The 24,692-nt window shown below is 39.0% G+C and overlaps 1 protein-coding gene across 1 annotated transcript in view; it reads left to right on the top strand.

Annotated features, from left to right (window-relative positions):
* Window positions 1-24,692, top strand: part of tg (thyroglobulin) — a 282,508-nt gene that overhangs the window by 217,648 nt on the left and 40,168 nt on the right. The window contains exon 44 of the mRNA XM_052023465.1: window positions 13,043-13,224. Within this exon, the coding sequence (XP_051879425.1) occupies window positions 13,043-13,224 (182 nt within the window). The remainder of the gene's footprint in view (window positions 1-13,042; window positions 13,225-24,692) is intronic.

Raw genomic sequence — 24,692 nt, 5'->3', positions numbered from 1 at the left:
GATGCCATTCCTCAAGCTTACATTGAACCTCATCAGGACAGTACAGGATGCCACAGGCTGATAGATCAGAGTGGGAGTGGGATGCAGAATTACTTTCTTTTTCAATCTTTTTATTAGTTTTCAAATTAATACAGATTGATAGATAACATCAATATTTATACATGTAATACAAAGAGATCAGGATAACAATCATAGCATAGATAGTCATAAAGAACAATAAAATATTTTTAAAATCTGTAGATCCAATGATCTCTTAGTAAATGAATATAATATAAAAGAAAGGAAAGAAAAAGATTTATTACATACATTTTTAAAAAACCCAAATCAATAAGAAAAATTATAAACAATATAAACTAAACAAAAAAATAATTTTTAAAAAAAAACAAGCAACAAAAAAAAAAGAAAAAAAAACTGGGCTAAAATTTCTCAGTAGAAACAGAGCAATATTATGTCGTCAAGTCCATTCCTCCAAGTTGGAAAGTTATTGAAAGGGGATCTACATCATGCGAAAATATCTTCAAATTGAAGTTTAAACATGATATAGTTTGAGAAAACCATTGAAAAGTAGTAGGGGGTATTGGATCCTTCCATTTTAAGCAAAATGGATCGTTTGGTCATTAATGTAACAAAAGCAATCATACGGTTAGCTGAAGCAGATAAATGGCCAGACTCTATCCTTGGTAATCCAAAAATTGCAGTGATAGGGTGAGGTTGTAAATCAATCTTCAATACGTTTGAAATAATGTTAAACATGTCTTTCCAATATTTTTCCAGAAGAGGACAGGACCAAAACATATGTGTCAAAGAAGCCACATTCGATTTACATCTATCACATATAGGATTTATATGGTTATAAAAACGAGCTAACTTATCTTTGGACATATGGGTCCTGTGGACTACCTTAAACTGTATCAACGAGTGTCTGGCACACATTGAAGCTGTATTAACTAAATTAAGAATTTTCTTCCAAGTCTCTATAGGTATAGATGTCTGGAGTTCACTTTCCCATTCATTCTTAATTTTGTCTAATGATTCTAGACGTATTTTCATAATTAAATCGTAAATTATTGCTATCAAGCCCTTCTGATAAGGATTAAGACCTAAAATTTTTTCCGTAGTTTCAATTTTGTAAGGTGTCAGAAAAGAGGGTATAGTAGTTTTTAAAAAATTTCTAATCTGCAAATATCAAAAAAAGTGTGATCTAGGCAAATTGTATTTGTTAGACAATTGTTCAAAAGATGAAAAACAGTTATCAATGAGTAGATCACGAAAACATACTATTCCCTTCCTTTTCCATATGGAAAAAGCTGAGTCACCTCTGGATGGATGAAAGAAAAAATTAGATTGAATGGGACTTGACAAATTAAATTTATTCAATCCAAAAAATTTACGAAATTGAAACCATATTCCTATTGCATGTTTAACAATTGTGTTAGTGGTATGTTTACTAATTTTGTTAAGTGCAAAAGGGAGTGAAGCACCTAAAATAGAAACTAATGAAAATTCAAGAACTGATTGGTGCTTAAGGGATACCCATTTGGGCCATTAAATTACATCAGAATCTTGTATCCAAAAAATTAAATATCTGATATTAATTGCCCAATAATATAATCTAAAGTTAGGCAAGGCCAAACCACCATCCTTTTTTATCTTTTGTAAATATTTCTTACTTAACCTTGGGTTTTTATTCTGCCAAATATATGAAAGAATTTTAGAATCAATAGTGTCAAAAAAAGATTTCGGGACAAAAGTTGGAATCGCTCGAAATAAATATAAAAATTTTGGTAAAATATTCATCTTAATCACATTAATTCGGCCTACCAATGATAAAGACAGTGGAGGCCACTTAGTAAATAATTGTTTAACATGGTCAATTAAAGGGGATGAAGAATTAAAGCGACAATTTCAGATCCTCACCTTCTGTCTGGGCATGTTGGTTCAGCTCTACTGGAAATCAACTAAGTTCCTGCTTTTGATTGTTCTCCAGTGAATCCAAAATAGAAGGTGTTTGTGTATGTTTGTTTGTGCTTGAAATGTCTGTGCCCTGTGTGGACACGAAAGTCAAAGTCGAGTTTATTGTCATTTGCACAAGTGCATGTTTGCACAAGTGCATTGAAAATTTTACTTGCAGCAGCATAACAGATGCATAGCATCACATAAGCAGCATTCATAAGAAAAAGATAAATTAAGCATAAATTATGCATAATTTTTACAAGAAAGAACATAATTAGAACAAAAAAACAAAGTCCATTTTAGTGCAAAGTGATCAAAGTGGTCATAGTGTTGCTAAACTGTAGTGATTAGGGTTATGCCAGTTGGTTCAAGAACCAAGTGGTTGAAGGGAAGTAGCTGTTCTTGAACCTGATGTTGTGGGACTTCAGGCTTCTGTACCTCCTGCCCAATGGTAGCTGCAAGAAGATGGCATGGCCCGGATGGTGGGGATCTTTGATGGGTGTTGCCTTCTTAAGGCAGCGCCTCTTGTCAATACTACCGATGGTGGGGAGGGATGTGCCCGTGATGTATTGAGCTGCTCCTGCAGCTTCTTACATTCCTGCACATTTGAATTGACCATGATGCAAACCAGTCAGGATGCTTTCAACAGTACATCTGTAGCTGTTTATTAGAGTGTTATGTGACAACTGAACCTCCTTAACCTCCTAAGAAAGTAAAGACACTGACGTGCCTTCCTTGTGGTTGCATCTATGTGCAGGGCTCAGGGCAGGTCATCCCATATGTTAACGCCCAGGAATTTAAAGCTCAGTTAGCAACAATGATAAGGGTTCTGTTTCCACCTCCCTCAGAATCATAGTTGTTCACGTATTGGCAATAGCCACTTGGGTGAGGTACAGGAGGGTTCTGAAACAGAACACAGTGTGAGTCAGAATCTTTGGGAAAATGTGCATGTCCAGTTGCCCACCCCATGCCAGTCCTTCCAAGAGTCAGGACTTGACACTAAGTGACAGGCCTATTCATTGAATGTTCTGTTAAGTTTCTCATTAATCCAAAGATAATTCCGATGATTTGTAGAATAACTATACAATCGAAGTCAAAGTTAAGTTTATTGTCAAATGCACAAGTACATGTACTGTATGTACAGGTACAATGAAAACCTTACTTGCAGCAGCATCACAGACACACAGCATCAGAGACACAATATTCACAAGATAAACATAAATTAATCGTAAATTATACATAATTACACAAAATCAACCAGGTGTCGTGTCCTATCTCACTCCGGTACACTGACTCATCACCGCCTGTGATTGGCCCAACAACAGTGGTGTCGTCGGCGAATTTGTATGTGGCATTGGAGCTGTGCTTAACCACACAGTCATGTGTGTACAGGGAGCAAAGCAGGGGGCTAAGCACACTGCCTTGAGGTGCACCTGTGATGATGGTCAGCAGGGAGATTTTGTCACCAATCCTTACTGTTTGAGGTCCATTGATGAGGAAGTCGAGGATCTACAATCTGTAGTGGAAGGAATTTTCTGCATTGTGGTTGTCTAATCCCATATCATTAGACCACAGATCAATTCACATTGCTTTCTTCTGTAAAGAGAGTCTTCAATTAATTTCAAAATCTCAAAAAACATTAGACCATCCAGTGATATCTCCATCACACTCCCTCTTTTCCAACTTTCTTTATTTCATTCCCTTCATTCCACTAACTTACTCTCTTTTGCTTTAGTCTTTAACTGCAATAAAACAAGAAAGTGTCAGGAAAGCACAGTAGGACAGGCAGCATTTGTAGGGAGAGTAACAGAGCCAGTGCCTCAGATTGTTGACCTTTCATTCATTTTGTTGCACTCTCCTCGGCCTCATTTTGTATCTCATAGTGCCTAACTTAAGGAATTACAAAATGTCAGTACTCCCATACTCCTAAAAGGGAACTCTATTCCAAGGCAGTGCAGGCTGGATAATCTGGACTGCAAAATTATTGCCTTCTTTCCAATTAACTATGGTTTTCAAGGGAAGACTAAACTTACCCCAAAGGCTCTACCTCTCCAGCAACTCTTATTATAATGAAATTTGAATTTTCCAAGTGGCTTTTCTGCCCTGTCTCCATAGAATTCTTCTGATCTTCAGCCAACAAATTCATCTAACTGATTCCTGCCTAATTTGGACATTGAATAATTTGAGAAACTGCAGCCAAGTAATTACAAAGCAGGATTTTAACAAAAGCTAATCTAAAATTCCTGTATATTGAATGCCATCATGCGTATAATTTTTTAGGTATCTATTTGCAATTTTCTCTTTTTTTGTGTTGTGTGCCAAAATCTTTGGAAAACATATGTACTTTCCATTTGTTTTCCCCTCATCTTGCTTCTCCATTTCCACTTGAGGGGTAGCTCTGCCCCACATGCTGTGTCTGTTGCCTAACAACAGCTCCAATTGCATTATGCTCCATTGGAATAGTCTCCTCAAATTGGTGTTTTGTCAATTTGGCACACTGTAGCTGTTGGCTTTTAGATCCTGTGGAGAAACATGTGTATTGCTTATTAACAAAGCTGAGGCATTAGACTTGCTCATTACAAGAAGGCTTTGATGCTTTATAAGTTGAGATTTACAGATGCTTGCTCAGCAAGGTGCTGATAAACTCCTTCCTGCCAGAAACAAGCATAAGCAATATGATGTGTTCTGGACAGCTGTCAATAAATAGCAAATTTGGAATACAGGAAAGATTTAAATAGTCTCTGTTATCATACAATTAATAAAGATCGGAGTCATGGAAAGACTGCAATGTTGACATTGTGCCTCTGCCATTCTAAAGTAATGCACCAAACTATGATGCGTCCTATTTTCCCATGTTTTCAGGGAAACATGCCAAGTAAGGGCCTGTGCCCTAACAGACAAGACATGTCAAACCCTCTGGAAGCAGCCTATTCTCAAATCCTTTGGAAACAGTCCACAGTATTCATCTTTATAACTGTAGTTGTGTACTACAATGCTACCTCTTCACAAGACTTAACTTCTCCCAACCCCTTTGAAGAACAGGCTTTATCACTATGATCTTTCTATACAATTGTTAATGGATGTTTATTACTCTATCCTGTAATGTTACAAATTAACCACTCTATTGCTGTGAATTATTTCATGGCACTAGCATTTCACTTACCAGAAAGCAACCCATGCATTCCTCTCTGAATAGTTCAGAATCATCCTGTTCATATCGGAAAGTTTATGGCATTATCCTTAAACTCTCCAAGATATCCAGCACCAATGACGAAACAAATGATACATTTTCTGTGAATGCAATGGAGATGATTGGTCAAATGACATTTCATGATCCTGTGCTCAATCAACTTTAAGGTAGCAGAGAGAAATTTTGCCATAGCTGTGCTTCCGGTAAGAAGCACCAGTCAACACAAGTATGGATCAGAGATGGCACTCAAGTATAATGGTGCTGATTTCACAGCATGTGCTCCCTTTCATTGTGGCTTTCTACTGAGTTACAGGTTCAGTTGATCTACACTTAATTGTGATTTGCACAAACATTCTGTTAGACCAAATGACAACTTTTTTGCTTCCAATGTCTACAATATTGGATTCAGTAATAATGAGTAAAAAAAAAACAGGCAATGCAATAATCCCTAAATAATCAATTAATCAACTTTCAGAAAAATATATCAAATCCCTTTGATATGAAGTATGTTTTTGTTCAGACAGACTGAATGAGAGGGTAATGGACTGCTGTATACAGATTTGAAAATAAATCATTACATTTTCTAAGCCACAGGCTACCTACATGTATTGCCATACAGTTACAACTGTATTTGGCAAGAACATGAGAAAAGTCACAATATATTCACTGAACCCAAGTCACCTCATTCTCATCATGTTTCTCAATCACTTCTTTCGCACCAAATTCTGTTAGGTCACAGTTTATAAACTGGGCTTCGGGCACTGAGTTTGACTTTAGATTGATCAGCATTGGAGATTTAACACTTCCCATATTTTCCAAATTTATTTAAACTTGTACATGATGACCTAATAAGAGATACTGTCTCCACAATAGAATTCCTGATATCACCTGAGGCTTAATGACAGAAGAACTACAAGATTTACACCCTAACTTTGTGTAACTACCCATGGTGTCTTGATTTCACAAATCTTTGTATTCAATATTTTGGTTTGATTAGTAAGTTTGTGGATGACACCAAAATTAGTGTTGTAGGGAACAGTGAAGAAGGTTGTTTGAGATTACAATAGGATCTAAATCATCTGGGAAAGTGAGCAAAGGAATGACAGATTGAATTTAACTCAGACAAGTATGAAGTGATACATTTTGGGAAGTTAAACCAGGGCAGACATATGCAGTGAATGTCAAGGCCCTGGGGAGTGTTGTAGAACAGAAGGACTTAGGGATACAAGTACATTGTTCCCTAAAATTGGTGACGCAGGTAGACAGGGTGGTGAAGAAGGCATAGAGCACACTTGCATTGACTACATGAATTTAGGACATTGTGTTACAGCTGTACAAGATGTTGAGGAGACCACACTGGAGTATTATGTGCAATTTTTGTTACCTAGTTATTGGAAGGATGCCATTAAGCTAGAGAGTGTGCAAAAAAGATTCACAAGGATGGTTCCAGGACTGGAGAGCTTGAGGGTGGATAGGATGGGATTGTTTTCCCTGGAGCGAAAGAAGCTGAGGGGTTTATAAAGGTTCATTAAATCATGAGGGGCACAGATAAAGTGGATGGTCACATTCTTTTTTCCAGGGTAAGTGAGTCTAGAACTGGAGAGCATAGGTTTAAGATGAGAGGGGAAAGATTTAAAGGGAACCTAAGAGGCATGTTTTTCACATAAAGGGTGGTGGGTATATGGACTGAGCTGCCAGAGGAAGTGGTAGAGGTGGGTACAGTTACAATGTTTCAAAGCCATTTGGATAGGTACATGGACAGGAAAGATTTAGAGAGATATGGGCCAAACAGCCAAACATGACTAGCTCAGGGAGGCACTTTAGTCAGCACTGACGAGTTGGGCCAAATGGTCTGTTTACGTGCTGTATAACTTTGTGAACCTATGACTCTATGATTTCCATTTTTGCTTTAAATTTCCATGTTATCGAGTCCATCGCCATAGTGAACAAATTATTTGGATCTCCAACTCAAAGAGCTTGAACTCCTTTTGATATCTTTGGCAGATGGAATTTTATGTTGAAAAACATGAAGACACCTGCTTCGATGCATGTGGCAGAAAAGCAGAGTATTTGTTAAACGGTGAGAGGTTGAGTAGCATCAGTGCTTGTACACAAGTTGCAGAAGGCCAACATGCAGGTGCAGCAAGTGATTAAGAAGCCAAGAGGTCTGTTACTAGAGAATTTGCATACTAGAGTAAGGAAGTCTTACTGTAATTGTATAGGGCCTTAGTGAGACCACAACTAGAGTATTTTCTACACTTTTGGTCTCCCTAGCTAAAAAAGATATACGTGCCATAGAGGGGGTGCAGCAAAAACTCATTAGATTGATTCCAGGGATGCCAAGTTTGCTGTAAGGAGAGTTTGATAGGCTAGGACTGTATTCTCTAGAGTCTAGAATAATAACAAGAGAACTCATTGAAATATCCAAAATTTTTCAAGGGCTTGTCAGCTGGATGCAGGGAAGGTGGAAGGGAGTTCGGGACCAGTGGGCACAGGTTCAGAAAAGGTGGAGACCACTTAAGACTGAGATAATGAGAAATTCTTCACACAGAGGGTGAATAACCTTTGGAATTCTCAGTCCCATAGGACAGTGAAGACTCAGTCACTGTGTTCATTAAGACCAGAGATTGAAAGATTTCTGAATGTTAAGGGAAGCCTCCCCTAAGAAATTCACTGACAATGTTTCCTGATATCCAGAAATACCTGCAGCCCTGATTCTTTTGTAGTAATGTGCTTCGTTTGAGTATGCAACCTTCCAAATGAATGCAGTAACAAGCTGTAAAGTAGGTCTTTGTCAAACCATGGATGACGGAATCTTTAGAGTCCAGGATGAGGGAAGTTTGCTGAGATTCTGTTGTTGAATTTGTATTACATGCTGTTGTGCCAATACTGGACAAATGGAGAAAAAATACAGGATCCAAAACTGTGGGAAAAGTTTGATGGAATGGAACGGCAATTTTATGTTTCATAGTTTCTTCCAATCTTATTATTTTCCATGAGTATAGGTTTTGTTCCATGAAACTGGTGTTGACCTTAAACAGATGCCAGCAAAATACTTCATTCTGAAGGTGTTCAACTCTCTCAGAATGATTTATTAGGAAGGTTTGTTCAATGGTCCCTTTCATAAAGTGTGAGCACTTATTGCTTTCCTGGAGAAGTCAATAGTCCAGCTTGTTGATGATCCAAACTATGGTGTTCTATCCAAAGCATTAAATTTATTACATAATTAGGCATTTATCTCAGATAATTTCTCACGTAATTAAGTATCATACATTTGGCCTGTGCCCATACTACTGAATATCTTACCATAAGATGTTCTTTAATATATGGGTGTCACAAACAGAGGCAGTTATGACCTGAGATAAAATAGAAAACACTGCCAATAATCCACATGTCAGGTAGCATCTGTGAGAAGAGAAGCAGTGTTCATATATCAGGTCAATGACCTTTCATAAGAGCAGTGACTGAAAGACTGAGCAGAGACTGTGAACTCATTGTAAACTGGATATTGAATCTCCATAAAAAGTTCTCCTCCTGTTCTGTATAAGGTGACCTGAGAAACACTTAGTGAAGCAAGACCAGATACAAATTGTAATTTGACAGGAGCAAGTGGACAGTGAATGCAAATAGAATTTGTAATACTCTATTTGATTTCACTACATAAAAGAATAATAATCAACTCTGTCTCCTTTTTCCACGGGCACTAACTTTGGCATGGATTCCTGTCTAGACTTCTAATTCCAGGACTTGACCTTTGGTATTATTAGCTTCCAGCTCCAAGCCAAGTCCAATGTCTTGCCATCCTTTAAATTGTTTACTTCATTTTTACTGTTTTCCAAAGTGTATGCGTTTGTCAGAAAAGATGTTGCACTGACATCCTCCACCACATAGTTAGCACTGGGAAAAGAGTATAAGGGTTTACGCCACCCCAAGAAGTTTCAATATGGTCTATGGGAAATTAGGTACTTTTGAAATGTAGTCATGGATGTAATGTTGTGAAACATCAGCCAAGAATTGCATAAAGAGCAAGAAGTTAGGCAGCAGGAAGAGCAAGTATTAAGCACCCTATCTCAACCACTCCAGTCTGAGACTCCTATACCTCCCAAGTCTTATCTGTGTCTTGCCAAACAGCATATCTAAGGTTTCTTTTATGTTATTGCAAGTCAATCAGGTTGAGGTAGAGATTGGATAGAATGTTTTTTATTGAAGGCAGTAACCCTCGGTTGAATAATCGTGTCTGCGTACCATAAAGTATCATAACGCATGATACAAATCAATTCTTAAAGGTATATATACTAAACTCTTCTGCTTAAAAAAGGAATTCAATCTTTACAATCAATTAAGTTTTATGAGATTTTGCAATCTATTAATTATCTACATTATTGTAAAGCTTAAAAAATTAAAAATTAAAAAAAATTTGTCTCATTGTTTACTTAACTTTTCACTGGAAGCTGCTCTTAATGTCTCTGCAGCACCCACACCAACACTAATAATCAGTACCTCAGTTCTTTACTCCTTACATGCATCTGGTCTCACATTATGTTCTGCAATTGTTACATCACGTATTTCTTCCGTGTTTTCTCACTGTATTATTCATTCTGAATTACTGTCTCCTCAATCATCTGTTTGTACTAAACCACCCACATAAAACTTGACACAGAGTCCAATAACTTATAAATAATGACTGCACTTACAATTAAACATTGCATTATGGGATAGCATGTGCTCAGTCACAACAACCTCTACTTGGGTTACTTCTTAAAGCGCTCCACCTTTGTCCTTCTGTTTTCACACAACCTTGCACCCTGACTCCCAATATGACTCACTGTAGACCCCTGCCATCTTTAGAGCCAAAAGACCTTCTCTGATTTTCCCTGTCTATATTGTCACCAAGACATTCAAGTTTAACATGATTGTTCTGAGTCTATCCTGTCACACTCTGGTTATGTTGCACTGAGGGGGCTTTAATAAGTCCGCACCTGCTGTATCATTCTTCAGAGAATCCTCAGAGCTTTGGAATACCTTCACATTTGGTGCTGTCCTGTCTCAAAGCATCCAACTCAATCTGCACCTCATTCAGTCAATTCAGCAATTTTGTAAATTGTAAGTTTCTTGTAGAGACCAAGTCCTTCCCCACAACTTGTGCAGTTTCACCCTCTATCTGATTGACACAATCAACATAACACACTTGTGCTGGGCTTTTTGCTTCTTACTTTGCTTGTGGACCCATGTACTGTCACAGTTGTTTCTCGAGAGCCTCTGTGCACTGGCTCTCTCATGCTTTTCAATCTGATTACAGACTCTTCCTCCAAACTACCTTGCTTTGAGTTTTGCAAATAGACTCATTGTTCTGACATTACCAAGTCACTGTTCAAGTGGTGCCATTGATTCAGGCTACTGAAGAGGAACTAACTTTCACTGACCCTGAATTCAGAATATCTTGTCTTCTAGAGCACCTCACCCTGATCTGTTTCTCTGACAAGCTTTTCACTTTGCTCTGCAGATCTGTTTCTCAGTGTTGTTCACTTTCATTGTAAACCCACATCTGGAGATGGCATGCCATATTGCTTCATCACATCTCTTGAGTTGTCTGTTTTCACTGGGCACTTATTCTATGTCATACTTTGTTTCTATGTGGTCCTCAGATCTCTCACTATCCTATTAGGTTTCTGCCACTCTTGTGATTCCTCAGTGCGTTTCCATCTGAAGATGCAATTCTCCATCTCGGCACTGTCCATCAGGTAGTTGCATTGTAGCCACTACTCACTAAAGCTGTTCCATTCGTACCAATTCAGAAAACTAAGAGGGAATGTCTGCAATGGGATGTCACCTATCCCTTCTCCTCCTTGTAAAATGTCCTCGACAGTCCCCTTACCTTCAAAAAGTAACTGACAATCTCTTCATGATCTGCAGCATTAAACCACAGCAAGAGGTTCAAGGATCTAGATTTAATTGGACGGCCAAGTATGTTGGCATGTATTCAAATTATTAAAAGCTTTAGTGTTTCCAACTCCAGTAAAAGCATGAAGCAGTTAAACAGACCTTCTCAGTAATAAAATGAACTCATAAAGTGATCAAAAATGTCAATTATCCAATTGTTATTTTTATTTAAAGTTGATACTTCTGAGGTTCATGTTATTAATTTAGTGTTCCAAAAACATAACAGTGGTTAGTATATATTTATGAATGTAGCATTACCATTTGTTTTGTTGCCACAATGCATAAGTTTTATATTAAATGAATCTAGTCAATTCTAGGCATCAAGAGCATCCCAGAACCTGTCAAGACAGAGATGTAGAGATGTTCAGGAACTCTGGATCCTCTGATATTGGTAGCTTATAATATCATCGCCTGTAGGGGAGCAATTACACTCTTTAAGTTCTCGAAAAGAGGGCTTATGGTGGCATATATGAAAGAGAGGGAGTAGTACTTGAAGAGGGAGTTCCATTGACAAAATGTGGGAGCCAGGAAGGGAAATTTTGTTGTTGGTAGGTTGGTCAGAATATCACGGTAAGAAGGGGTGTGAATCCTGGATAAGTTCAGAGGATATAAAAGAGGAAATAGGAGAGAAACTGGAGAAGGAACAGTTCTTTTATTCTTAATTTGCTGTGTAGGTTGGCATTATTTATTGTAAATTTAGTGAAAAAGTGTGCACTAGGATGTTCAGAAGTTTCATCTGAGGCATAACTTTTTATGAAATTTTGCTCATCTTGTGCCATTCTGTTAGATAGTAGGTTTCTCCTACTTTTGTTGTTTATTTGTTTAATTTTGAATTCTTTTTCTCTCCTCATTCCTTGCTCTTTTTGACCTCCTTGATGAAGCACTGCCCACAAATGAGATGACCACTTCAGGACTGCTGTTTCAATGTGTCAGAGATATGCATGGGGTCATTTTGGGGATTGCTGAGAATACTTTGGGTAGGGGTATCTTTTTTTTCTCCATGCTCAGAGATACAGCTGCTGTTCATCAGCTCCTTTATGGCTGAGGTATGGCTTGCTTCCACCCTTCTATTCCTCAAGGACACTGAGGGGGCAATAATTTACCAAGTGCCTCTCCTTACTCTTTTCCTGATGCACTGACTCATAACCCACCCAACTGGCTCTTCCTTGGACCAATGCATAAACTGACTCTGATTTTACTCACATCTGCTATCTGCTGCCATTTATTTTCCAGGATTTCTATCAAAATTATTAGGGGGTTCCAAAGGGATGATGCAGGGGGGATGTTTACTCTGACTGAAGGGTCTTTGTTTCACCTGCTCTATTGCAAGTAAATCCCAGATGGGAAGACAAGATCTGTATCAGATACTGTCTCACCAGAGCCCTCCATAAGTTCAGTAAAATGTCTTCGCTCTTGTGCTCAAATGCATTTGCAATAAAAGCAAACAAATTGTTTGCTTTCCTAATTGCTTGACAGTAAAGTTGTTTTTATGTGAAATTTTCATAGAATCATAGAAACATATTGCACAGAAACTGGCCCTTTTGGCCCACCTCATCCATGTCAACCTTAATGCCTATCTATACTAATCCCAATTGCCTGTATTTGGCCCATATTCCTTTCCTATCTAAGTACCTGTCCAAATGCATTTTAAACATTGCAATTGTGTCTGCCTCCACTACTTCCTCTGGCAGCTCGTTCCAGATATTCACCACCCTCTGTGTGGAAAAACTTACCCTTCAGACCTCCATAAAAATTTTCACATAAAAGCTGTCCACAAATGGGTCTTATTTCTTGCTAAACATTTCTTCCTGGCTCATATAATTCAATTTCACTTTAAATTGACATTTCTCAATTCAATAATTACAAGGTTATTTTCAAGCTTACAAACTTCCACATTTATTTTCAAATGATAGAGGGATTGTACTGACATTCATTTTCTGTTATTGATTGACTATTCAGAAATTTGAAGAAACTTTTGGAAAGTCAGAAAGTAAGACAGCTTTCTATCAAGCTCTGAAGAATGCACTGGGAGGAGAAGCTTCTAATTCACTCATCAAGGATGCAGCATCCTGGTTCTATTCACTGCAACAATCGCTGGTTGACTACTCTGCCTTTTCCAGGGCTTTGGAGAATGCAACACGGTAAGTGCAGAGTGTAGAATAATCTTTGTCATGCATCCTGTTCTCCTACTTGGAATATAAAAGATCCAGGACACTAGTTTGAAAAAGAGCATCAAATTCTCTCCAATCATGGCCAATATTTATCCCTCAAATAACATTTAAAAAAATTACCTTTGTAAATTGGCTGTCACAGCTCTGATATTACAACAGTTTTTACAAAGAAAGAGGAAAAAGAGTGGATCAGTTGGTTCATTTCCAAATTACTTCCCTTGTCCATAAACCACATTGGGTATTGGTATTAGTTTATTATTGTCACATGTACTGAGGTACAGTGAAAAACTTAGCTTTGCAAGCCATCCATACAGGTCATTTCAAAGCATAAGTACCTTGAGATAATACAAGAGAAAAGCAATAACAGAATGGTAAATATTTAGTGCTATAATTACAGAGAAAGTGCAGTAGACAATAAGGTGCAAGGGCCATGACGAGGCAGATTGTGAGATCAAGAGTTCATCTTTAACGTACAAGAGGTCCATTCAAGATTCTTATAACAGCGGGATAGAAGCTGTCCTTGAGCCTGCTGGTGTGTGTTTTCAAGCTTTTGAATCTTCTGTATGATGGAAGGGGGGAGAAAAGAGAATGTCTGGAGTGCGAGGGGTCATTGATTATGTTGGTTGCTTTTCTGAGGCAGCAGAAAGTGTAGACAGAGTCCATGGAGGGAAGGGTGGTTTTCATGATAGACTGAGCTATGTCCACAACTCTCTGCAGTTTCTTGTGGTCTTCTAATCCAAGATCCTGAAAGGCATTGTTTGAATGTAAGTCTTTCTTTTTCAGTGCATCCAGAGCCTAAAGTACATCAAGGTGACAGAGGAAAGAAGGTCCATAGGGAGCCCCCAATTTTTTAATCAAACACAAAGCAAAATTAATCTGATCTGTTGAATGCAAAATTTATCATGGCACTTTTTGAAGAAAAGTGAGGATGCTCTGTCTTCTTGCTCATCCAACTCCATCAAAGGCAAATAAAATGGCCATTTTTGTTGGAAACACAAGAGCTGCTGATTCTAGAATCTGGAGCAAAAAATAAACCACTGGAGGAACTCAGCGGGTAATGCCGCATCTGTGGAAGGGAATGGACAGTTGGCGGTTCAGGTTGAGACCCTTCATCTGGACCTTGAACAGCCCTTCCAAGTGAGGCAGACATCCAGCTACACCTCCTCCAACCTTGCTTATTACATTCGGTGTATCAACATGGCCTCCTCTACATCCGTGACACCAAGCGCAGACTAGCTGACCGCTTTGCCGAGCACCTGCAGTCCGTCCACCATGGCCATCTGGAGTTCCTGGTTGTGAGCCATTTTAATTCCCATTCCCATTCCCACACCAACATGTCTGTCCTCGGCCTCCTCCACTGCCAGAATAAGGCTAAACGCAAACTAAAGGAACAGCACCCCAAACTCTGCCTGGGTAGTCTACAACCCGACGGCCTGAACACTGAATTGTCCAATTTCAGGGAAGCTGCTCCCCCTCTGTCCCTTTTCTCTCTCTCCTCCTGATCTACTCAGTTCCTCTTATGCCCACCCCATCCCCCGCAGCCACCTACACCCTGTTCCTTTCCCCTCCTCCATCCATTCTATCCGCCCATCTACATTGGGCTGATGGAATCCACCCACCCAGTTCCTCCTCCACCCACTGGGTCCCCTCCCCCTACTGTTCCCATCTGCCCACCTCACCTCCTTTATTTGGTTCCATGCTTCACCTTCCCTTCCAATCAGGTTCCATCGTCTGCAGCCCTTTGATGCCTCTACCTATCATCTCCCAGCCTCTGTTGCTATTTTCATTCCATCCCTCTTCCTTCTGCCTATCAACCCTCCTCACCTGCATCCACCTATCATTTGCCAGCCCTTACCCCACCCGTTCCTGTCACTATCTCCCTTCTATCTTTCAGTCCAGATGAAGGGTTTCGACCCAAAACATTGCCTGTCCATTTCCCTCAACAGATGCTGCCTGGCCATTGAGTTACTGCAGCATTTTTTTGGTCATTTTTGTTGTTGCTGTGCACAAAAAGTGAGGCTTTTAATTTTATCTAAAGTATCCTACACAGCCCACAGCTGTATTTTTGATCACCATATTAGTAAAGGTACAAATGAGAACAAGTGAAGGTATAGAAAAGGTTTACAGGAATGAACTGAGAGATTACAGCTGAGAACTTTGAACTAACTGTACCTTTTTCCTTTAGTAAAGACATCAGGGACTTGGTATTAGTCTTCAAAGCTAAAATCAATTACACGCTATACATAGAGAGAATGTTTCCACATGGGCATATTCAAAATCAGTGGCCCTAAGTGCAATATAGTTAGATATCAAGTTTGGGAGATGAGGATTTTGTTTTAACACGGATAGATGTAAATTAGAAAGAGATTAGATTTCTATATTCTGTGGTTCCTGAGGACTTAAAATATGCAGCTGTGCAACTTGCAATGACAGGAAGTTTGCTTGTCAGTGCTGTGGAATCAGTAGATCTATGCCAGCAAATCTGCAGGAAGAGATGTTTCTTACCATATTTTTCCAGGAATTGAGTTTGCCTGCAAATGTCACCTTGCCTAAAAATATAGATAATAGATCCCAATCCTTTAATGATTTCCTGGACAATACACCATGTTTGCCAAACATGTTATTTCGAGCCAAAATCACATCATAAAACACAAGATGGACACAGTGCTGGCCAGGCCTTCTGAGCTGGGAGCTGGGTGTGGAATCAGTTTCAAGACTGAGATGCAACCAACATTAAGTGTTGTGTTTAAATTCACCACAAATATATTTAAAACATCTGATGAAACCTCTAAAACTGATATAACTTATTTTTTTAAGAAACTTAATGACATATGTAGGTTGTATTTATTTTTAGCAGTACTGGGGTCAGGTCACTGTTCATAGAACATAAAGTTAGGCTATTTGACCCATTATACGTCCTATGTCAAGTCAAGTGAAACGGTATTTATTGTCATGTGAACAAATATGGTGAGATACAGCTGCAATGAAAAGCTTGCTTGCAGCAGCATCACAGGCACATGGGTACAGACAACACACAGAATATAAATTATACATAATTGTACAAAGTGAAGAGAGAGAAAAAAAATTGTGGAAAAACAAGACCTTAGTGCAAAAAAAAGACAAAATCAGGGGCTAGTCCATGGTAGTGCAAGAAGTGGTCTATAATGTTCCATTGCTGAGGTAGGGTTAGGTTTGTACAGGCCAGTTCAAGAACCTGAAGGTTATAGGAAATAGCTGCTCCTGAACCTAGTGGTGTGACATACTTGCATCACAGGCACACAGCATCATATAAGCAGCATTCACAAAAAAAACATAAATTAAACATAAATGATACACAATTTTTACAAGAAAGAACACAAATAAAAATAATCCATTTTAGTGCAAAGTGATCAAAGTGCTCATAGTGTTGCTAAACTCTAGTGATTAGGATTGTGCTGGTTGGTTCAAGAACCGAATGGTTGAAAGGAAGTAGCTGCTCTTGAACCTGGTGGTGTGGGACCTCAGGCTTCTGTATGTTCTGCCTGATGGTAGCTGTGGGAACAGTGTATCTGTAGAAGTTTGTAAAAGTATTTGGTGACATGCCAAATCTCCTTAAGCTTCTAAGAAAGTTGTGGCACTAGTGTGCCTTCTTCGTGATTGCATCTATGTGCTGGGCCCAGGACAGGTTATCCAAGGTGTTAACTCCCAGGAATTTGAAGCTGCTTATTTTCTCCACCTCTGACCCACTAATGAGAATGGGCATATGGTCTCCTGACTTCCCCTTTCTGTAGTCAACGATTTGCTCCTTGGTTTTGTCAATGTTTTAATTTTTTTTACTTACAGCGTGGTAACAGGCCCTTCCGGCCCAACGAGTCCGCACCGCCCATTTTAAACCCAAATTAACCTACCCATACGTCTTTGCAATGTGGGAGGAAACCGGAGCACCCGGGGGAAACCCACACAGACACGGGAGAACATACAAACTCCTTACAGACAGCGACGGGAATCGAAGCCCGATCGCTGACGCTGTAATAACGTCGCGCTAACCGCTACGCTACCGTGCTGCATCACGCACCCAGATGCTCTATATCAGTCCTGTGTGCTGACTCATCACCACCCGTGATTTGGCCAACAACAGTGGTTTTGTTGGTAAATTTATACATGGCATCAGAGCTGTGCTTCTCTGAAAGAGTTGCCAACTAGTTCTACTAGCTTACTCTTTACAAGGGCTTCCTTTTCAAGGATATGTCTCATTCTTTCTTGATGAATGTCTCCCAACATCCTTGCGGCAAAGCATTCTGAATTGTAATAACCTGCACAGTAAAAATAAAAGTCTCCTCCTTTTGACAAATACAAGTCCTCCAGCTATTAGCACTGATCACATTCAAAGCAGTTTCCTCTAACTAATGTTTCAAATTTCTCATTATTTTGAACATCTCAATTAAATAGATGCATAAACTTCTCAGCATGTCTATTTGATCTACCATCCATCCAGTAAAACAGTAAAAAAAATTGTATGAAACTTAAAGAAAAAGCATATAATTGTGCAGACATGTGACAAGTCAGAAAATTGCTCAGAAGATATAAAACAGCAAAGAATGTTTAAAAGATTATGTAATTGGGAAGGAAGAATTAAAGTATGAGATAAAGCCAGCTAGAAATGTAAATACAGAGAATAAGCATTTTATGGATATTTTAAAAAGAAAAGAGTTAACAAAATGATTGGTGGTCCTATGGGGAGATGGCAAATGAATTAAACAGTTATTGCGTTGGTTTTCATTACAGAAGATTCAGGTAATATCTCAGGAATAGCTGTAAATCAGGGAATGGAAGAGAGGGAGAAACTCAGGAAAATTACAGTCACCAGTGAAATGATGCTGAGCAAATTGTTGAAGCTGAGGATTGACAAGTCTCCAGGTCCTGATTGATTTCATCTGAGGGTCTGAAAAGCAGAGGCTAGCAAGATAGTTGATCTGCAGCTTTTAATTTTCCAAACTTCCTAGATTTGGGAAGGTTCCATTAGATTGGAAAACAGTGAATGCAACTTCCTTCTTTGAAAAGAGAGGAAAACAGGAAGCAGGAAACTACCAGCTAGTTAGTTTAATGTCTGCCACTGAGAAAATATCAGAAGGTATTATAGAAGGGCATTTAGAAAAATTCAGGAGAATCAAGCAAAGTCAATATGGTTTTGTGAGAGGAAAATCGTCTTTGACCAATGTACTGGAGTTCTTTGAGGAAGTAACATGTGCTTTTGGTGAAGGAGAAGGCATTTTTTCTTATATTCATGCAAGGGATATGAGCTTTGCAGGCTGAGCCAGCATTTAGTTGCCCATCCCTATTTGCCCTTGAATTGTTGATGGTGATCTACCTTGAATTGTTTGATGGTGAACCGCTGCAGTTCTTGAGGTGTGGGTATACCCACAATGCTGTTAAGGAGGGGGATCCAAGATTTTGTCCCAGTGACAGGGTAAGAATGGCAATATATTTTCATGGTGTGTGGCTTGGAGGACAATTTCCAGGTGGTGGTGTTCCAATGCTTTTACTGCCCTCGTCCTTCTAGCTGGTAGAGATCATGAGTTTGGAAGGTGCCGTCTCAGGAGTCTTGGCAAGTTGCCGTGGTGCATCCTGTAGATGGTACAGCAAAGGTTCTTGTAGTGTAGCAAAGGTTCTTGTAAAAAATAAAAGGAGGCAACATATTGACATGGGTGGGGAAGTGGCTGGTGAACAGATAAGAGAGTAGACATAAATGGGTCTTATCTGGTCGGCAAGAGGTAACAAATGGCATGCCATGGGAATTGGTGCTGGGGCCTCAACTTCTTATGATTTATATAAGTGACTTGGACAAAGGCACCAAAGGTATGGTTGCTAAATTTTCTGATGACACAAAGATAGATAGGAAACTAAGTTGTAAGGATGACATAAGAAAGCTACAATGGAATATCAATAGGTCATGAATTCGCAAAGATCTGGCATAGGAGTAGAAAGTGGAAAACTGTGAAGTTGTCCACTTTGGCAGGAAGAATGAAGAAAAGAATATTATCTGAATGGTGAGAGATTCCAGAGCTCTGAGGTGCAGAGGAATCTGATTGTCCCCGTGTACAATTCACAAATGGTGAATAGGCGGGTACAACAGTAACTAGGAAAGCTAATGGAATGTTATCATTTATTGCAAAAAGACTTGAACACAGAAGCTGGGAGATTATGCTTTGGTGATATAGAACAGTGGTAAAACCAGATCTACAGTACTCAATGCAGTACTGAACTCTTTACTTATGGAAGGATGAAAACAATTCAGGGAAGGTTAATTAGACTGATAGCTGGAATGGGTGGGTTATCTTATGAGCAAAGTCTGGACCGTCTAGGCTTGTATCTGCTAGAGTTTAGAGGAGTGAAGGATGAATTAATTGAAACACATAAGATCCTGAGGGGACACAAATGTTGGCTGTGGAGAAGATTTTCATCCTGTAGGAGAATCCAGAATTAGAGGTCACTGTTTAAAAACCAGGAATTGCCCATTTAAGACAGCGATGCAGCAAACATTTTTTCCTCAGAGGTAGACTGCAGAGCTGAGATTACAATCTGATCAGTCATGATGTTTTTGAATGGCAGAACAGAATGGAAGGGCCAAGTGGCCTACTCCTGCCCCTAATTCATCTGCTCATTGTATGTTCATATCCAGATAACCGAAACCACTCCGGTAAACTTCCTTTACATTCTCACTAGAACTTTTAAATTTCACAGACTTGATCACACCATTCCACTTGAGGACTAACCAGGGAATGGAAAGGTTTAGTGTACCTAATCCCCTCTTGTATCATAGAACATAGAACAGTACAGCACAGGAACAGGCCCTTTGGCCCATGCTGTCTGTGCTGACCATCATGCCAATCCAGACTAACCCCATCTACCTCCACATGGTCTATATCCCTCCATTCTCTGCCTGTTCATGTGCCTGTCTTAATGGTTCTTAAATGTTGCTGTTGTATTTGCTTCCACCAAATCCTATGGTAGCACGTTTCAGGCAGCTACCATTCTGTGTAAGAAAACTTGCCTCATAAATCTCATTTAAACTTTCCACCTCTCACCTTAAACCTATGCCCTCTAGTATTTGACATTTCCATGCTGGGAAAAAGATGCTTGACTATCTGTTGTATCTGTATCTCTCATCAATTTATCTATATTTGGTTTTAATGATAAAACAAAGATGCTAAATTACTGATTTATTGGGAGAATTTTTGGGAAAATGTTATTCTGCTTAATAGTTGCTTAATATTGTGGAGCTGTCACTAACCAGAGACACCAAGGGATAATGGATCAGGTTGGCTTTCTTGGTTCCCGGGAAGAATGAGGAACCATTTTCAAATTCTGACACAGGCTGTGTGGGATTTTAAATTTCCATTCTCTGGATCATTAATCCAAGTCTCTGGATTGCTAGTGTAGTGACTATTAGTAGTATATTGGCTGAGAAGGAATGCAAACAAGAAATGATAATCTGTACAACGTTGTTGTAAACAAAATAAGTTTCTACCAAAATGCGAGGATGATATTGTACAGAAACTTTCTCCATTCCAGATTTTATCTTACATGATGCTCAGGCAAAGATTCCGGGTAATCATATTAATTAGTACTTGTTAGGACAATTAATCTCTCAATGCAATATATTCACAAATGATGTACACACATGAATATTGTAAATACTGGAATAGTGCCAGTAGCAAAAAACTACAATTATCAGAAACATGTTCTGACATAACCCTTCCCCCTTCCAACAGATGATCCAGATGTATGCATGCTTTAAATTGACCCTAAGCTAGAAGAAAGATATTGATTTCTAAAATGTTTAACAAGTTACTTGCAACTGAAGTAAATGGTGTTATTCAAAAGCCACAGTAGAATCATGAACTCAAAGTTGAAATTCAGTACCACAGTGGGTTCGAAATTTAACGTAATAAGCAGAATGACAACCACGTTATGGACAGTCATCTGATCAAAGGACCCTTTTGTAGATGGTCCCATATTATAGGCCTCCTTCCAAAGTAGCCACTGTGGATATTGGGGTCCCAACCTCTACCACATTGGCTCTTCAGTTTATCTCTAAGTACCAAACAGTTAAAAGTTTATTGATATTAGTTAGCACGTGGACTGCATTGCTTCAAGAAGAAAACCCTTTCAAAGGGCATTTGGGAATGGCCATTAGATAATGTTTATGCAAGTAACACCTAACTCAGGTGATTATAAAAGACCCTGAGTTAAAGTTTCTACAAAATTGCAATGGGGCTGACGTTCTCAATTCCAACAGATAACCCAATAATGTTTCATTAAATAAGTTTTAAGTTCAAAAAGAACTTGATCACATCCCTCACACTATTCAGGTAAAATAGATGTCTGTCAGGTTTTTAGTTCCTGTTGGTTGGTGTTAAATGAAGTTTACGTTTATGATTGCAGAAGTAGTTTGTTCTCGAGGTAGGGTGAGTGAAGTACCATGTATTGTGGAAAGGCATGAGTTACAGCGGTTGAATTTTCTTTTAATTTATTCATGGGATCCAGGCATTCTGAGTTACCCTTGAGAACATGTAATGTGCTGCCATTTTGAACAACTGCAGTCCTTTCTGTAAGTTACTCCCACAGTACTATGAGATAAAGAGAGCAATGTATTTCCAAGTCAAGATCAAGTCTAACTTGCATAGAAGCTTTTAGCAGTGATGTTTACATGGGTATGCTACTGTGACGTTACTAGATGGTTGAGATTTGAAAATGTTGCTGAAGAAGCCTTGGAAGGTTCCTGCCTTGGACAGTTTTTGTCCACACATGAACAAAAGAGATTACTTCATTTCAGAGGCAAATTGAGAGGGTCTTCCCTTGACATCAAGGCAGCATTTGGCCATGTGTGGAATCATGAAGGCAAAGTCAGTTAAGGTCAGGAGGAAAATTGTCCAGTGGCTGGAGCTGTGGTGGCACAGAGGCACAGGATCACCACACTCCACCCAAATCTCAAAGAATTGTGGGTTTGTAGGTTAATTGGCTGCTGTAAGTTTCCCCTAGTGTGTAGGCAAATGGTAGAATCTAGGATTTGATAGGATTGAGTTGAAAATTAAATGGGATTAGTGTAAATGAGTGCTTTGTGGACTCGGTGGACCAAAGGCCTGTTTCTATGCTCTGTGACTCTATGACATAGTCAGATGAAGGAAGATGACTGTGATTGTTGGGTATCATTCACTTTGACCCAGGGTATTGCTACAAGAATCCCTCCATCATGAGGTTAGAAGTGGGATTTGCTCATTATTGACTGCATCATGCTTCAGTCCAATCACAGCTCTTTAGATTGTGATACAGTCTTTTGTCTAAGATCGTTGTCCAAGACCTGGTCAAAACTCAGACATAGATTGCTAAATGCTAATTGCCATTCACTCCCAATGCAGCTGCAGCAATATGGCTGCAACATATACCACTTACAACATGTTTCACAGTACCTTGCCAAATTTTCTTTGACAGCTCCTTCCAAACCCACCTCTGCTACTAATAAAGACAAGAGTGGCAGGCACACAGAAACTCAAGTTCCCTCCAAATCACATATCATTTTGACCTGGAGACTGATCACTCAGTCATTCCTACTCTTTCATCATCATCGAGTCAAAGTCCTAGAGCTCTCTTCCTGACACCACTGTTTGAAAACACAGCATAAAAGCTGGACTCAGAGGCAGCTTACTAGCCATCATCATGTCCATTCTAAGAAAGAGTTCAGTGAAATGAAACCTGGGAAACAGTTGTGTCAGAAAGTTACTGGCAGAGAAGCTACCAAACTTGCATCTGTTTATGAGAAATGTTGGCTGCTATATTTAGAATACCTATCTGCTGTGGTTTACTTGTCAAAAATAAAATCTGTTTCACTTTTTGCAGATCAAAGCTTGTTATCATTGTAGAAAAGATTGATATAATTTGTGTATTAATTCCATTACATCACTTCCTGGGTATAAGTCAGTTTATGTCTATTGAGTTAATCCTATTTAATTTTACTAAATTTTGCAGCATCATATGCAAGTAAAACTGGAAATGTCATGTAGAAAGATAACATCAAGATGGATTAAAGAAATTTCAGTTTGTTCAAGCAAATTTACAGTTTATTTCAAGAGGATTGTGTGACAAATACAATAAGCCTCAACATTCTGATAGTCATCACCAGAAAGTATGCCCTTTTGCCAACCAGGGGAGCAAAAACTCTAAAGGTCATCAATAACAGAAGCTTGGTAATATGAACACTCAATTCAAGGCTGCAGACAGACAAGCAGACACACACACACACATATACATAATTGCACACATGGTAGGAGATATACAAGAAGTCTCACAAGAAGGGGGGGAAGTAACAAATAAGGAAGGAAGGAAGAGCAGAAGGTAAACAGATTTTACAAAAAATTTCGCAGGACACTCTAAAGTGCACAGCAAGGTCTAACAATGAACAGAAGGATAATCAGCAGATGAGGTTGATTATGGAATAAATATTGGCCAGGAGAAGTCCTCTGATCTTCTCCATAGATTACGATGATTCCAATCTAAACTAATCCTATCTGCCTGCACGTGGTCTGTATCCCTCCATTCCCTGCCTGTTCATGTGCCTGTCTAAATGCCTCTTAAATGTTGCTACTGTATCTGCTTCTACCACCTCCCCTGGCAGAGCATTGCAGGGACCTTCCGATCTCTATGTAAGAAACTAGCTACGCAAATCTCCTTTAAACATCCTCCCTCTCATTTTAAACTTATACCCTCTAGTATTTGGCCTTTCCGCCCTGGGAAAAAGACTATGACATTGTGAAACATCAACTGTTTAATTCCCTCCATGGATGCTGCCTGACCTGCTGAGTTCCTCCAGCACTTTTTGTGTATTGCTCCAGATTCCAGCATCTGCAGAATTTCTTGTGTCTATGACTATCTACTCTATCCATGCTGCTCATAATTTTATATACTTCTGTCAGGTTGTTCCTATGTTGGCAATTGACTTTGTCACCTTCTAGAGATTCTCATATTAATCATTGTTCTTTTCCAAAACTATGCCTTTAAAAATGAAATATCATTTTCTAAGGCTATTGTTTAAATATCTATTTCCAGATTTCATATGTTATGGAAGCACTATTTTTTATTTGTGTAGAGTAATGGAGAAAGTAACTCTGGTATGCTAGGCATCTCTGTAATGATGTAAAGTTCTTGGCCTTTTATGGCAATGCAGAATACTAAGCATTCAAACATCTTGGAAGTATGATAATTGACATTCTTAATGTTAGGGAGAGAACAACTCAGCAAACTTCATTTTCTTCAAAGATTTAACAGTGAACAAGACAGTATCTAAAACTAGACAAGTACATACTTTGCAGGATTTATTATAGTAAAAGGAAAGATTCCATATTTGCCATGCTTGAAAAATGAGTTGACATTAGCAAGGGTATAAAATGTACTCAAGATGGGGA

This window comes from Pristis pectinata, chromosome 9 (assembly GCF_009764475.1).
Source record: "Pristis pectinata isolate sPriPec2 chromosome 9, sPriPec2.1.pri, whole genome shotgun sequence".
NCBI lineage: Eukaryota > Metazoa > Chordata > Chondrichthyes > Rhinopristiformes > Pristidae > Pristis > Pristis pectinata.
The sequence above is the reverse complement of the archived record's forward strand: the minus strand, read 5'-3'. Positions and strand labels throughout refer to the sequence as shown.